Below are 14810 nucleotides of genomic sequence, written 5' to 3'. Positions count from 1 at the left end.
TCAGAACTAAATTGAGCAGGCCAATTTCCCAGTAACTGAAACTTCCTATAACTTCCTTTGTTTTTGGTTCAAAGCTCCTTGTACGTATTGAAGTTTTTGTAGATAAAGAAAATTAAATCAGGAGTAATTGAGCCGCAGATCATCTTAGAGAAAGATCATTGGTAGGTTTTGCCTTTCTGTGTTTGGAAGTTTGTCTTGCAGGCCAGGAGCTGATGAGAATCCAAACTTGCAGAATGTTTCTATTTGAAATAAGTTGAATAAATGATATTTAATTTATCTTTAATCTGTAACAGCTCATTTTTCATCAAAGAAAACAACCCAGCTTTAGATTTTGTAGGCGCTTTGAAAATACAAAAGCCCCTGACAATGCACTGCTTGACCTTGCTGTGTGCCATTCTTCTAGCTAAAAAGGCATGCAGGAGGCACACTGACAGTAATCTCTCAGCTTGGCACTTTTACAGTGAGAAGGGCTTACTGTGTAAGCATGAGGCTTAACATGCCATACCTTGTTGTAATTGCAAGTTCTAAGAAGGTCATCTCAGGTCTTTCATCCTTCAGGGTGGATGGATTAAATCGTGTACAGTTCATATTATAGCTTATTGGTTGAGTTCTTCAAGTGCAGGTTTGTGGACACTAGAACAGTAAATATCATTTGGAACAAATACATAAACTTATGAAAAATTTCAGTGTCTTAGCCAGAACTCTTCCATTCCCTTTATTGTGCAAAATTTTAATAGTGCAATTTCTGTCTGCCCAGTCCCTGTCAGTATTAATAGATATTTGTTAGTCCTTGATACCCACAACCAGCTGCAAAAATCTATTTATATATATTTGCTCACTCTTTCTAGCTCATTCCCTCACCTATGGTCCATGCTACTGAAATTGTTTGGTATCATTGTGACTGTGAGGATTTCAGAATGCATGAGTAACTTACAGTGGGCTTTAATAGTTTTTGTACCTGCTTGTCTCAAATTGATGATTTTGTTTTAAAAGCAGGATTCTTTTGCTTTCTCCATTTCCTTAATTCTGTGTTACACTGAAATTCTAAGGGTAAGTGTTTCACAGGTGGGAAGAATTCACCCAGTGTCAGGGTTTCTGTATTTTAAAAGGTTTTCCCATTTTAATAGATTGTCCTACCCAGTAATTTCTGAAAGAATTGATTTATGTAGCAAATACTAAACTCCGTAATTTTACTCACTAAATAAAATGGAGGCACTTTCTCCCTGTCTGTAGTGGTTTATTAGATCTCATGAGAGGAACCTAAAGGCAAGGTCATTCTCTACACAGAGATCCGTTTTTGCTGTCTCAGACTGGATGTTACTTGTGGTAGCTAAATTACCTGAAGATCCAGAGTGTCTGAAGTGTAGGATACGGAAGGCCAGTAAATTCTGAAAGCAAGCATGTAAAGAAAAGCGTCTTCAAATGGCCTGTACTTTGTAATTTTTCTGTAAACAGAATAATGGCACTAAACTCACTGTGAAACAGTTTGTTTTGGAAGCATATCTACTGTCCATTTTGTGTGGCTCCCAAGAGGGGAAATGTAAGGTTTTAAGAGGCTTGGGAAGCAGTCAAGTCTGGGACAGCAGTAGGTGTTATGTGAGATACTGCTAGTTTCAGAACCAAACCATGTCATTTAGTGGATCACACATTCAAGGGGGTTGTCAAACATGAGGTTAATGTGAAGAATTTGGGCTTACAGAATGAATTCCAGAAGCAGGAGTTAAATTCTGCCCAATTGCAGCAACTATGCGAAATTGGGAATCCTTGTTTTGGCTTCCTTATGAGTTCTCTGGAATATGTCCATAATGGGGATTTTGAACAAATATGAGCGGAAAATCTTGGACTGCATTTGATTCAGATTATTTTATGGGTCATATGTTCCTGCCCACCACTTCAGCTTTTCCTGTGTAAAGCCAGTAAGTGTTTATAAGCTATGCTTCTCTCACGCACGTTTTTGGCGTAGTTTGTACTTTTGTTTCTTTTTCACTAGAATAGCATGTTGGTCTTGCTTATTACAGGGCAAGATCTGCTAGAGGATTTTTATAGATAGAGCTTGCTTTTTTAATGGAAACAGTAGTTATGGAATCATGCATTCCCTAAGAACCTCACCAATCCGTCAGCCAGGAGGTATGAAATATCATGGATCTGTTTTCTCAACATCAAAGCTGCACTTGTAACATAAGCATTATACACAAAGCTTGTTATTTTTCCCCCCTTTTTGTGGAGGGTTTTTCGTTTGTTTTTACATCCCTAGAGGACAAAGGCATGGAGAGCAGCCCTGCCAAGAAGAAATTGGGAGTGATAAGCTGGAAATAACCTGGCAATGTGTACTTGCAGCCCTGGAAGCCTGGGTTGCATCCAGAACCCCATGGGCAACAGGGGAGGGAGGGGATTCTGCCCCTCTGCTCTGCTCTGGTGAGATCTAACTGGAGCACTGTGTCCAGTTCTGGGCTCCCAGCATAAAAAAGAAGGACAAGGCCCTTTCAGAGTGAGTCCAGGGAAGGGCCACAAGGATGCTCAGAGAACTGCAGCACCTCTCATGTGATAAAATGGCTGAGAGAATTGGGATTTGAAGAAGAGAAGACACTGAGGATACCGTACTGCATCCTTTTAGGACCTAAAGGAGTCCCACAAGAAAGATGGGGACAAACATTTTAGCAGGGTCTGTAGTTACTGAGCAAGGGGTAATGGCATTGAGCTAAAAGAGGGCTGATTTAGCTTAGATACAAGGTTTTTTATGCTGAGGCCTGTAAAACACTGGAACAGGTTACCCAGGGAGAGATGGTACATGCCCCAACCCTGGAAACAAAATTCAAGCCCAGGTTGAACAGAGGTCTATGCAACGTGATGTAGTTGAATATATCCGTGTCCATTGCAGGGGCATTGGACTAGATGGCTTTTACAGGTCCCTATCAACTTAAACTATCCAGTGATTGTTTATAAGTAATTGGCATTAATAATGATTTCTGTCTTAGTGGAATCTGAGCAGCTCAATGAACAAACATACTATATTTACTGGAATATCAGCATTTTATCCTATTTAAAACATACAAGCACAAAAGCAATCGTCATATTGAAAATTTTACAGCCGAAATGTAGTAGCTTTGTGGTCTGGAATCTGGAGTTCTTTATACCTATGGACTGTGCTTTTCTTTCCTGACTCTTGCAAAAAAAGTAATTGTAGAGTTTCATCTGAATATCTGAAGTTGCTGTCTTTGTACTAGATTGGTATGAACTAAAAATGGTAACTATCTGTTATGACCAAGTTGAAGATGCGTATTGTTAATCCATTTCAGATAAGTTAACAAGTTTATTACATGCAGAAGTAGTAGCAATTTCATTTGAATAATATAATCCAAACTTAAACTTTAGATTTTAAAAAGATGATTTTTCCTGTAACTCAAGTAATCTTTGTATAGTATGGAGTATCATGAGCAACTCCTTGTGAAGATCTAGAAATCTATTGAATAAGGAGAGATATCATAGGTTGCATTTAATCAACATATTTTATGTGTTAGGAAGGAAGGAAGTTGTATGACATCTTAAATAATGTCAATAAAAATCTGAAATGAGGTATTTCAAGAAGGTATGATGTTGATTTTTCGTGTTCTTTTTCTGTGCACAACAGTTCATGTCAGGACAATGGATCTTTGTCTTAGTCTGGGTTAAAAAGTGAAAGCATTGCGTCTGTGTACTCGTATGCTTCAGGCTCCTTAAGGAATGACTATAATAAATGTTGGATTTAACATGGGTGACATTCCACTGAAAGCTGTGTTAAGGTCTTTGTTCTTTTCCTGTATAACCCAGAGCTGAGCCATACTGAACAGTTAAGTGTGATTGCTTTGTAGAAATCAGTGGCTTTCTGTCTAGCTGTGTGTCCTGTCAGGTTTAATTGTAGTCATTTGGAATTTTCAGACTACAGTACATGTATGGAAATCAGTATTTTTGATACAATATGCTGGAGGGATTTCAACATATATAGGTATTGTAGTAAAATACACCATATCAATGCATAAAAGACAAGCATGTTTCATAATTGTTACACACAACATTTTACAATTATTTGCTTTATGGTTCCAAATAAAGCCAGGATATTCACACTGGTTACCATTTCTAGTGCTTAGTACTTCCCTTGAACATCTTACAAATTACTGCAGGGTCGTTGGGTATTACAACCATTTTAGCAATATGAGATACATAATTTGGCCCTAATGCACTGCTTTCTTCTGCCATAAGCTTTAGAATGGAATAGAAAAGAATATACCTGAGTGAAACATGAAGGAAGGTGTGTTTCTACCAAGCATGGACCTCAAGTCCATGCAATATAAATGTATCTTTTCCTCTTTCCAGATGCATAAAGTCACTTAGCAATTTATCCTCATGTCACATTACATAAAATTGTGCTGCTATAAGAGAGCTTAAATGTTAATGTTTTGAAGGTAATTTATGGGTGGCATGGGAGAATTAGTAATCGAAACAGTAATGGAATTGGAACCAGCTGTGGAAGCTACATAGGAAATTGTTCTTCCTTCCTGCAGTAACAGAGACATGCTGTAATTTTTAACCCTTGTCCCCCTACCTTCACCCTGTGTTGCAGATCTTCTTTACATGACTAACTGACAAACACACACGCACTTCAAATTCCTTACTCTAATTATTTGGTAAATTTGTGAACAACTGCAGTCATTGTCACTTGATGGGTTGTTACACATAAATTTCTATCTCTCAAGATCCTGAAGTAAACTTTTGAATGAACATGTTTCACAATAACAGCTGTAGAACTGTTGAAAAGTGGAGTCTGTGGACATGTCTCTCTCTTGAGCTGTAATGGTTTAGTTTGCTGAAGGTAGTGTTTGCTAAGACCAACAGGACCCCTAGGGAATGTGAAAAACTTCACCATCATTGTGGAAAACCTTAGAGCAGATTCCTTGAAATAGGTGTTATTTATTCCCATTTTTTCAGCTAAGGAAACTGAGGTATGTAGGAGTCAAATAAATAGCACAATTAAAGGTCAAGGATTGGTCTACACCAATTATGGTCATTAAAACAGAGTTTAAAAGAGGTGGCTTGCTAATGGAGTTGCCAATATACTGGTATAGAGGTTGTATTATCCTGATTATTAAATTCTATGCTAACATGTTCACCAGAAGTCTTAAAATAAGCTCTTTTAATAAGGCTCTTTTTTGATAAGAGGAAAAATGGATTTTATTTCAGTTGTAGTAATACCATTTCTGTTTTAGATAGCAATTCCAAATATTGATTATTTATTGGTTACATTGTTTTTTTAAGCTTTGATGAGACCAGGATTGTATTGCTGTTGATGGACTTAATTTCAGTGGTTACACAACTTTCAAAAGAAGCTTTAATGTATATTGTACTGCATATGTAATTTTAATGTACATTCATAGAAGTGCATGTAACTAAAATTGGATTTTGCTGCATGAATTACAAAGGCTTAGTAGTATTTTTGACTTTTTAAGTATATGGAGGGGAGGAATATTTTTTGAAAAAACTTGTTTAACTTTTTGGTATGTATTTTTGAATTGTAAGATACTTCATAAGTACTTCTATTTTGACAGTCCTTAAATCTAGAGGACAGTAAAGCTATTTTAAAGAGTGAAAAACATCTAAGTGTTCATGGTTTGTCTTGGTGAGTCAGGTGAAAGAACTTCATGCTCTTTATTCCCTAAAGTTTGCCAAATGGTGGTAATGATAAAGTGTCTTGTGTAGTTTAGATAAAAGATGTTTTGGAGCAGGTTTAATGTAAATAATTAAATGAACTGGCTAGCAGGCTGAAAAATGTTATGCATTAACAAATGTTAAGTTCAGTCTGGTTGGGCATCCTATTTTTTGGTTTTGGATTCTTTCATGGGTGTCTTTTATGGCATATTCCTTGTGGTAGAAATCCTACACAGACTCTGTGGTACAAAATTATACACAAGCGGAATGTAAAATAGGTGAATGCCTGTTCCCATCTGAACTAAGCATTTGGCACATTTACTACAAAGACTTAGAAGTTCACAATTATTTGTCCTTTCTGATTTCATAATTAAGCTATGGTTTGGAAACCTACCAACCTGAACAGACCTTTCAGAGTTTATTTCTCCTCATTGTCAGCTGATCTATGGTTGTGTAAGTTGTTTTACTGTTGCAAAGTAAATGGAAGTATTCCATTATATTAAAACAAAGTGCTCTATTCAGCTCTAAGGAATAACGTTAATAAAAGATATGCCTGACTGAAAATGCTAGAGATTTTTTCCATTCCTAATATGGCAGGTAGCAGTAATGTTTTGTATTATTTTATTGTAGTAAAACAGTAGCTTGACTGAACATGGGTGCTTTTTGGTGGTATGTGGCAGTTGTACATACAATTTCAGCAACTTTGAAGTATTTATATTTATATTTACACCCATTTGAAGCTGAGAAGATAAAGATGAAACAGGTAGGTGGTTATATGAGTGGAATGTAACTAGAATACTCAGTTTAAGTAAACCTGTGTCCCAGAAACTGCGGAGGAAAGTTGAATGACTCCAGGCTATTTTAGATTTAAATCAGTTTTATTGATGATTATAACTTGTTTTAGAAAAGGCTCAAGAGAATTTCTTTGGTATACATTGTGAGAACAATTCCCATGTCATAATCATTAATTTAATATAAACTACAACTTTATAAATCAAAGAGTAGTTACAAATTTAGAAATTTATCTGAGTATATTAAGGAATCTAGATAAAAAATAGCAACCTTCTGAAATGTGTCTAAAAGTAGCACCCGGAAGATGAGATCAAGCAGGCTTTTTGCTGTACTTCAGAAGTATGATGTTCATCTCTAAAAATGGTGCTTGCAAACATGCTGAGATTGTATTTGTAATACCTTTTCTAGACTGCTAAGCCATTGGAGTCTTTTCAGAAAGGGATATGCTGGTAAGTGGCATGAAAGGGAAGGGGAGAGCTAGTTGATGTTACCTGTTTTGTCATGGCACAGTCTCTGAGTTACCGTTTGACAAAACATCTAATAAAAAATGTTGTATCTGTCGTATAATAGCAATAGAAATTTATTACTTTTAGGCAGTCATGTTGGAATAAAAATTTAATCTAAAGTCTTTTTCCTTGCTGGTTGAACCTGACAAAACACTTAGGTTCAGATCATAAGAGAAAAATTACATGAATCTTTGAATTAGATAATGTTGGAAGAAACTAGCCACAGTACTATTTACATGCTGAATAGTTAAATTTACTTCCTGTTGGTATTTGAAAGGAAGTTCATCTATTTAAAGCACCATTTAATTCTTGAGTGCATACTGAAGCAATACCTCTTAATTCACTAAAGGAAAGAATAACATCTCCTCGATCTTCCTATACTTAAAATTCAAGATGTAAATATTCTGTGCTGTTCTGACTCACCTAAATCAAAGGCTGGAAACTGGGAACAATATCATTTTGTAGGACCCTTCTGATATTTCTGTTAATTTTAAAGGTTGTCTACATTCACCATGCAGTTATAGTTATCTATGTTTTTCCACGAGTAATGGATATTTTGGGTGTTTTGTAGGAATGCCAGCCAAGATAATACATGCACTGTTTGCATGCATCCTCCTGTTTTCCAGAATGTTTTCCTTTGTCTTCAGACCAGAAATTTAGATAATACAGACAGGCGGGCTCTGATTTAATTTAATCAATTTAATCAATTTAATCAAGGCACCTATGCTAGGAATTCAGACGCTTTGCACTTTTCTGAATAATTAATGAAGAGAGAGAGGTTTCAAAATAGTTTTGGTTTTTTTGGTATGCTGATTCTTCTTCTTTAGTTATTTACTTATTTTTGAAGACTGCACAGGAAGTCTGAAGAAAGTTGTTTCCCTATTTAGATGTATCACATATAGAAACTCAGATTATATGAATCTGGACCAAGCTGAGTTTAATAACATGCAAGTTTGCATGAGAATACATCTGTCAATTCTAACACCTAAAAGAGAGGAAATTAAAAGTTGTTGAAATGTCCTTTCAAATCTGTATGCTTCCTTCTGCATGGAAGTTTGTGGGTAATGCACTCCTGTAAACCCAAAAAAATTTACATTTTTCTGTTGCTGTGGAACAGCATCTTGCCCATCTCTCATATTGTAGTTTTTCATATTTTGTCTTTCTCTTGAGTGTTCACTTGTGCAACCTTAGTGTATATCTTACATGTTTATTTTCAGTTTAATTTACAGAGGAAAAGAGTGAAAAATTGTGACTTGGTAAACCTGCCCATTTTACAAGTAGTGTGGTTTTAATCAGTGCATGATTGTGGAACAAAACATGACATCACTGTGTGTTTGTTTGAAAAACGGGTTTAGAAAAGAACAGAAAAAATAAATTAGAACACTTACTACTGCCTTCAGCTTTCACTGCTGTCATGGAAAATTCATCTGGGTGCCTAACAGCTGAAAACATTTATCTAGTTTGAAAAGAGGAATGAGGGATGTTTTCTTCCAGATTTGTGAAATACTCCCCTTAACCTCCTTTTATCTTTCTTCAAATAATGTTTCAGACTTAATATTGAAGAACAGATCAGGGTTCTGTTCTCTCTGTTCATCATCACTAAAATAGTCTCTTAATTTCCTTCACTTGCATATTGAAGTTGGATGTGAGGTAGAAGGGGAAAAGTTACTTTTTTGTGGGCCTGAGGTTAATTCCAATGCAAGAAGGTTATGAAAGTATCCCCCTCTGAAGTTTTATGGACTTCTAGAGCTTCTTTACACTGAAAAAAAGAGTTTAGGGTGTATTTGAAGTGATGTGTGAGAGGGAATACTTGATCTGTAAACCAAATACATTTTGATACAGACAAGCAATAACAAGCATGAGTTGAAACCTTCTGCTATTCATATTAACATATGGTTGTGCCTAGATACTGCAGCACTTGGACCAGATTTCTTTGGTGATCACGATAAACAGTGGCTTTTCTCCAGAATTCACTGGTTTTCTGTGGTGTTTTATCTGTCTGAACCTTACAGGCTGCCCATGGAGTCTCCCTCTCTGGAGATATTCAAAACCCACCAGGCTGAATTTCTGTGTCACCTGCTCCAGGTGACCCTGCCTTGGCAGGGGGGTTGGAATGGATGATCTCCAGAAGTCCCTTCCAAAACACTTACCATTCCATGGTTTTGTGAAGAGCTTGTGCTGTTGTAACTGTCTGCTTTGGGAATTACTGTGTCAGATATCCAGTTCTTTCTGTTGTGATTGTTGATGAGTTGTCTGCCCATATTTTTGTCCTAAAAATGTTTTGAGTATGAACATTTTTATAAGAAGATATTACATTTCTATTTTTAACTCTTTTCTGTCATCTTGCTTAACTTTCTTAATTGCACTTACAGTTTTGAATGCTTTGCTGAAGAAAATAACAGAGGGGTAAATTTGCTAGTATCTGATCAAAAGGCAGATTTCAGCACTGTCAGTCTGTATGCTGGTGTACAAAATAGAAGTCTTTCAAAGGGTCTCAAATTTTCCTGCGCTTCTCATCTTGTCTCTCAGCAGTGTGACATTTGTTTTTCCATGTAAATCAGTAATTTTGGATGGGAAGAGAATAAGCTTTAAAAAAACTTGCAAGAAAACATGGACATTATGTATTTAAACAACAGCCACAAAAATAAGAAGTCCTTTTTTCTTAATTGCCAGAAGGCGTGAGATTTGTATGATTAAAACATGGCCTTCTGTAGGGGGACCTTTTTGTGGGGAGTTAAGTTCTTAAGCAGATGCTGGTACTTGCATTACTGTTTGTTGCTAGGGTTTGTTGTTCCCTTTCCACTTGAACTAGCTATTCCTGCTGTCCATTTAGTATTCCAGTCATTTCCATCTGTCTTCGAATAAGGCAGTAATCATCTGTGTCACACCACCTCTGTGATACTTGTTCTTGAAACTTGTGTGATACTTGAAAATGCAAAACCTGCATTTTCACCAGAAATGGAGAAATATCCATGAAGTGTAGCTCTTGCCTCCTTCTCATCATTCCTGCCCATGAACAGACAGCATCTTCCCTGTGGAGTTTATCACACCAGAGACCTGAAAGAGCAGGGTGTGTGTACACTTGGAGCAGAAGGGGGTTTTTAGTATAGTAGAATCACTTAGAAATATTGAATGGTTTGGATTGAAAGGGATCTTAAAGACCATCTCATTCCAATGCCCCTGTGACTAAACCAGGTTGCTCAGAGCCCCATCCAGGCCTGGTCTTAAATACTTCAGGAATGGGGCATCCACAGCTTCTCTCAGCACCTGTGCTAGTACCTCACCACAGTCACAGTAAAGAATTTCTTTGTAATATCTAATCAAAACCTACCCTCTTTCTCAGTTTAAACCTATTCCCTTTTGTCCTAATGCTACATGTCCTTGTGTAAGTTCCTCCAGCTTTTTTGAGGCCCCCTTCAGATACAGGAATAATGTTTCCCCAGAGCCTTCTCTTCTCCAGGCTGAGCAATGCACCCAGCCTGTCCTCACAAGAGAAGTGCTCCGGCTCCCTGATCAATTTAAAGGCTCTCTTTAACCTTTTCTCTTGCTCAAGACAGGGAAAGTGCTCACCTTTTAGTTCAACCAGCTATAGTTTTGCATTTTTTTTCTCCATGCTGTGCCATAGCTCTGCTCTCACAAATGATAGGTAGTCTTTGCAAGTTTTCGGGAAGCCAGTGTTTCAGGAGAGAACTGGGAACAAAGGAGCTATCCAGATTTTTTCCAGGGCAGCATATGATCTTGAAGTTCTCAAAGAAGGCAATTGCAAACACAGATTAAAAAGAAGTGTTTTTTCTCTGCAAATTATAGTATTGTAGGTACCCAGAAAAGTTTCTATTTAAAGGCCTGATATGTGAAAGATTTCCTATAGTTTGCAAATCTCTCTCATCAAATATAATTTCCATTTATAGACAAACCTCTGGAAACAGAACAGCAGAGGTTCTTTTTAGGTATAAATGTGCCATTTTCCCCTTCTCTGGTTGGGCCATGAAAAAGTGAGTAATTTTGGTTTATTTGATTTTTTGTTTTTGTCTGATTTTTCTCGAGACATTCTGGGGAGACTAATCTAGTTTCAGCCTCTGGTTGCTAGTAGTATATTTTCTGAGTATTGTTTGAGAATAAGGAAGCTCCCAAAAGGAACAAGGAGAAAAAAATCCACATTATTTATTGAAAGTGGTGCAGTAAATAGAAGATTGTTGTTAGGCCCAGGAGTATAAACTCAGCTAGGGCTGAAATTCCCTGAAAATATTGAAACTCCATACTGCAGATGTGGTGCTGATTTACAATGTCCCCTTTGCAGAAATTGCTTTTAAGGTAAAACTGTTCATTTTGACAAAAACCTGTGAAAGTGTAGAATACTGTATTTCACAGGTTTAATATATATTAATCTTATGTCATCCATAGAATTGAGAATTTTTGTAAAAGTATTAGGAGATATGTCAACACCATAACTATTTTCCTCTGTTTCTGCTGAAGCAGAAATTTAAAATACTATCTTTTCCTCATGGGCTTTAAAAGAAAACAACAACAGCAACGACAAAAAACACCCTGGAAATCCTTTAAAGATTTTATCTCCTGTGGTTTTAGTCACTATACAACTTTTGCAGAACAATATTAGTGAAATCATATAGTCAGTTTGTGTAAAGTTAACATCTAAAATCCAGACAATAGCTGAAGATCTGGAAGTGCAGGTACATTTCAGGCAAACTCTATCTTGTAATTTTTTTCACACTTACAGTAATATTCCAGTGTACCTGATATCCAGATGTTCAAATCAGCCTAAATGTATTAGCTATATTTCCCTTTCGAAGTGTGTAAAAAAGGATTTAATTCATTATTCTTTGAAATGTAATAACTGGAAAAGTGCTGTAGTGCTGGTAGTTACATCTGATTATCTTGTGTGCATATAGGCATGTGCTGTATCACATTAGAAGTACAGCATTCTGAGTTATTTAGGAAGTTCATGGTTAACTAAAATAGAATAAGCCACCTTGGTTTTTTTGTAAATATTTAGCTAATTTTAAGATGTTATGCCAAGATACGTTCCTGGATGTTGTTATCTTAATTTTTGTTTTGAATAGTCTAAACAGTTACTTTAACTGTCAGGCATCCCTTGGACCCTGCAGAGTTTAGCACCAGTAGCAGTCGCCAAGTGTCTGACTTTTAGGCTCAGAATGTTTGATTTATCAGGTGGCAGAATATATTCCTGTCTGTTTTTCTTCCCTAAAATGAGTAGCCAGAATACTGTTCAATGCGAGTGTGGTGTAAGGCAAAAATGTTTTCATGTTAGCGCTTCACTCTTCTCATAAAAAGGGGGATTTAATTATTGTCACCTGAAGGAGCTAGTAGTTAAAATAAAGTAAGTTTTTTCTAGATAATTTTGTTTATTAATAAATTAGTTTTTTCTTTGACTTACTGAAATACCTCTCAAAGTAGTTAAGATACCCTCTGAAAATAAAATTCAGTGCTGACACAATATAGACATACAATACCAACCTTTGTGGTGAGTTACATGAACTGCAGAACTCTATAATATTCCAATAAGAAAAGCAGCCTGGCAGTGATTAAGGTAAGAATGCAGCAAGTTTCTGTTAAAGCCTTTGATTCACAAAAATAGTACATCTTTTATTGTGTGTGATGTATGTTGTGGATGAATCTTGGAAATTGTTTGCTTTTCACATTTGGGTTTTTATGGAATGTGCTTGGATGACAAGTACTGGCAATGGTTGTTGAGCAGTTTTTTGCATTCCAAGAACAACGAATATTAGTTTATAGTGTAGGGAATGATGGAGCATTGAAAACTTAATTTGTATTATAATTATACCTTTGTGTGCTTTATAGTGTGCATTGAACAATAAACTCATTTTCATAATCATAGCTTTGCTTGGGAATTTTGAGCTACAACTGTTTCTCAGCCTCTAAACCACAGAATCTGTGAAAGTGTCGCTTGGTTCCATGTGGGCTATGCCTTTTAGGGTGTGGTGTAGTTATTGGTAGACCTTTACTGTTACCTTCTGGTGGGCTGACCTTGGCTGGATGCCCACCAAGCTGCTTTATCACTCCATCCTCAGCAGGATGGAGCAGGAGAAGAGAGGAAGATGGAGAAAAATTGCATGGATTGAGATAAAGGCAGCTTTATGAAGTAAAAGTTCATATGAAGTATGAAGTAAATATATGAAGTAAATGAAGTAAAAGTGAAGTCTGAACATAGAAACAAGGGAAAGCAGAGGATTTATTTTCTACTTCCTGTTGGCAGGGGATGTCTTGCCGCTTCCCAGTTGGGCTTCAGTAAGCAAAGTGGTTGCTCCGGAAGACAAATTGTGAAAGCACATGCACAGCCTCCATGCCCTCCCCCATCTCATTTCAACCCCCCTGCCATGGGCAGAAGCACCTTCCACTGGACCGAGTTGCTCAGAGCATCATCCAACATGACCTGGAACATTTCCAGGAATGAAACATCCACAGCTTCTTTGGGCAACCTGTGCCAGTGCCTAAGAACCCTCAAAGTAAAGAATAACGTCTAATCTAAGTGTACTCCCTTGTAGTTTAAGTAAAGTTAGAAGAAGGGTAGGTGTGGCTAAATCAAAGATAATGAAAGTTTCAGTTTTATCAGAGAAATAGAAGATGGAATTGATAAACAAGATAAAACATGTTTCTGTGAAGCATGAAAAATAGTGAAGGGATTGGCAGAGCAGGAGTGTAGTATAAAATGTGCCTAACATTACTTTAAAATCATACTTGGTGACAGAAAATTATAGCAAAGATGTCAGACATCAAGAGGGTAGATAGTGTCTGCTTTAAGAAACTAGATAAAGAAGCATTTTGAGGGTAATGATTCACATGACCTTTGTAGAAAGTTGTTCAAAAGTACTTGAGTACTTCCATTACATTTCTGTCTGTGTGAACTAATATCTTCCGAAGAGGAAAAAAAAAAGAGAATATTTTTGTGTTTTAGTCTTAAGATGGTGTCATATTTTAAAAACAATTATTTATCATATTTTTGGGAATCTATTCATGCAAATAAAAATGTGAAATCAGTCTCTGGTTTATGATTTTTCCATTTCTTCTCCTCATGTTGCAACTGGTGTGATGGAAGACTTCTTACTTTTACATATATATTGCATTAGTGTGTTTTTTTGGGATAGCACTGTTTTCACAGAGGTGAATTTTCTTTTTTCCAGAATCCTGTCAAGAAAATCCCAGATTCTCATGAAATTACACTCCAGCATGGAACAAAGACAGTAAGTGATGATGTTTTCAACTCTTCATGCTTTTCTAGAACTCTGCCAATCTGTGAAATAGGTTAACAAATATTTATCAGCTAAAGTTCAAGAAGCATATTTTTCTTTAATTTGTTATTTTAGTTGGTCTCTTTTCTTAGTGCAATTGAAAGTGTGTTTCATGACTACCTCTTCAATGTCTTGTAATAACCTCAATGTATGGCTCCATTTGACTCAACTGTAGTCTTATTTTCATCAAGTATGTTCTCTGTAATTGTTAGAGTTTTTCTTCTAGGATAGACCTTGCTAATATGTAGACATGGATCTAATCTAGACCTTTCTTTGGTCATGGGTTTAAAGGAGAATGTTATTGCCAACAACTTCTTTGCAGCCAAATACTTCATTTTACTTCAATCTTTTAGTGCCTTTTATACACCATTCTCAATTTCTTGAGATCTTGTTCTTCCTTGTCTTTCACTGCATCTTTTCTTGCTTTTATCTTCACTACTGCTCCTTTGCTTTCTTTGAAAGAACCACAATCAAACCTGGAAGTATCTTTCTTTGCTCTATATATTTCTATCTCTGTATAATCACATCTTCCAATATAAATTCAATT

At 36.4% G+C, this 14810-nt stretch overlaps 1 protein-coding gene across 1 annotated transcript in view; it reads left to right on the top strand.

Moving 5' to 3' along the window:
• WDR70 (WD repeat domain 70) overlaps positions 1 to 14810 on the top strand; it is a 121919-nt gene that overhangs the window by 15145 nt on the left and 91964 nt on the right. Inside the window, exon 6 of the mRNA XM_054283576.1 lies at positions 14156 to 14215. Within this exon, the coding sequence (XP_054139551.1) occupies positions 14156 to 14215 (60 nt within the window). The remainder of the gene's footprint in view (positions 1 to 14155; positions 14216 to 14810) is intronic.

The sequence above is a fragment of the Melozone crissalis genome, unplaced genomic scaffold (genome assembly GCF_028551555.1).
Source record: "Melozone crissalis strain CALT ecotype California unplaced genomic scaffold, PUWL_Pcris_2 ptg000036l_1, whole genome shotgun sequence".
Classification (NCBI taxonomy): Eukaryota; Metazoa; Chordata; class Aves; order Passeriformes; family Passerellidae; genus Melozone; species Melozone crissalis.
Note: the sequence above shows the minus strand (reverse complement) of the source record. Positions and strands in the feature narration are given on the sequence as shown.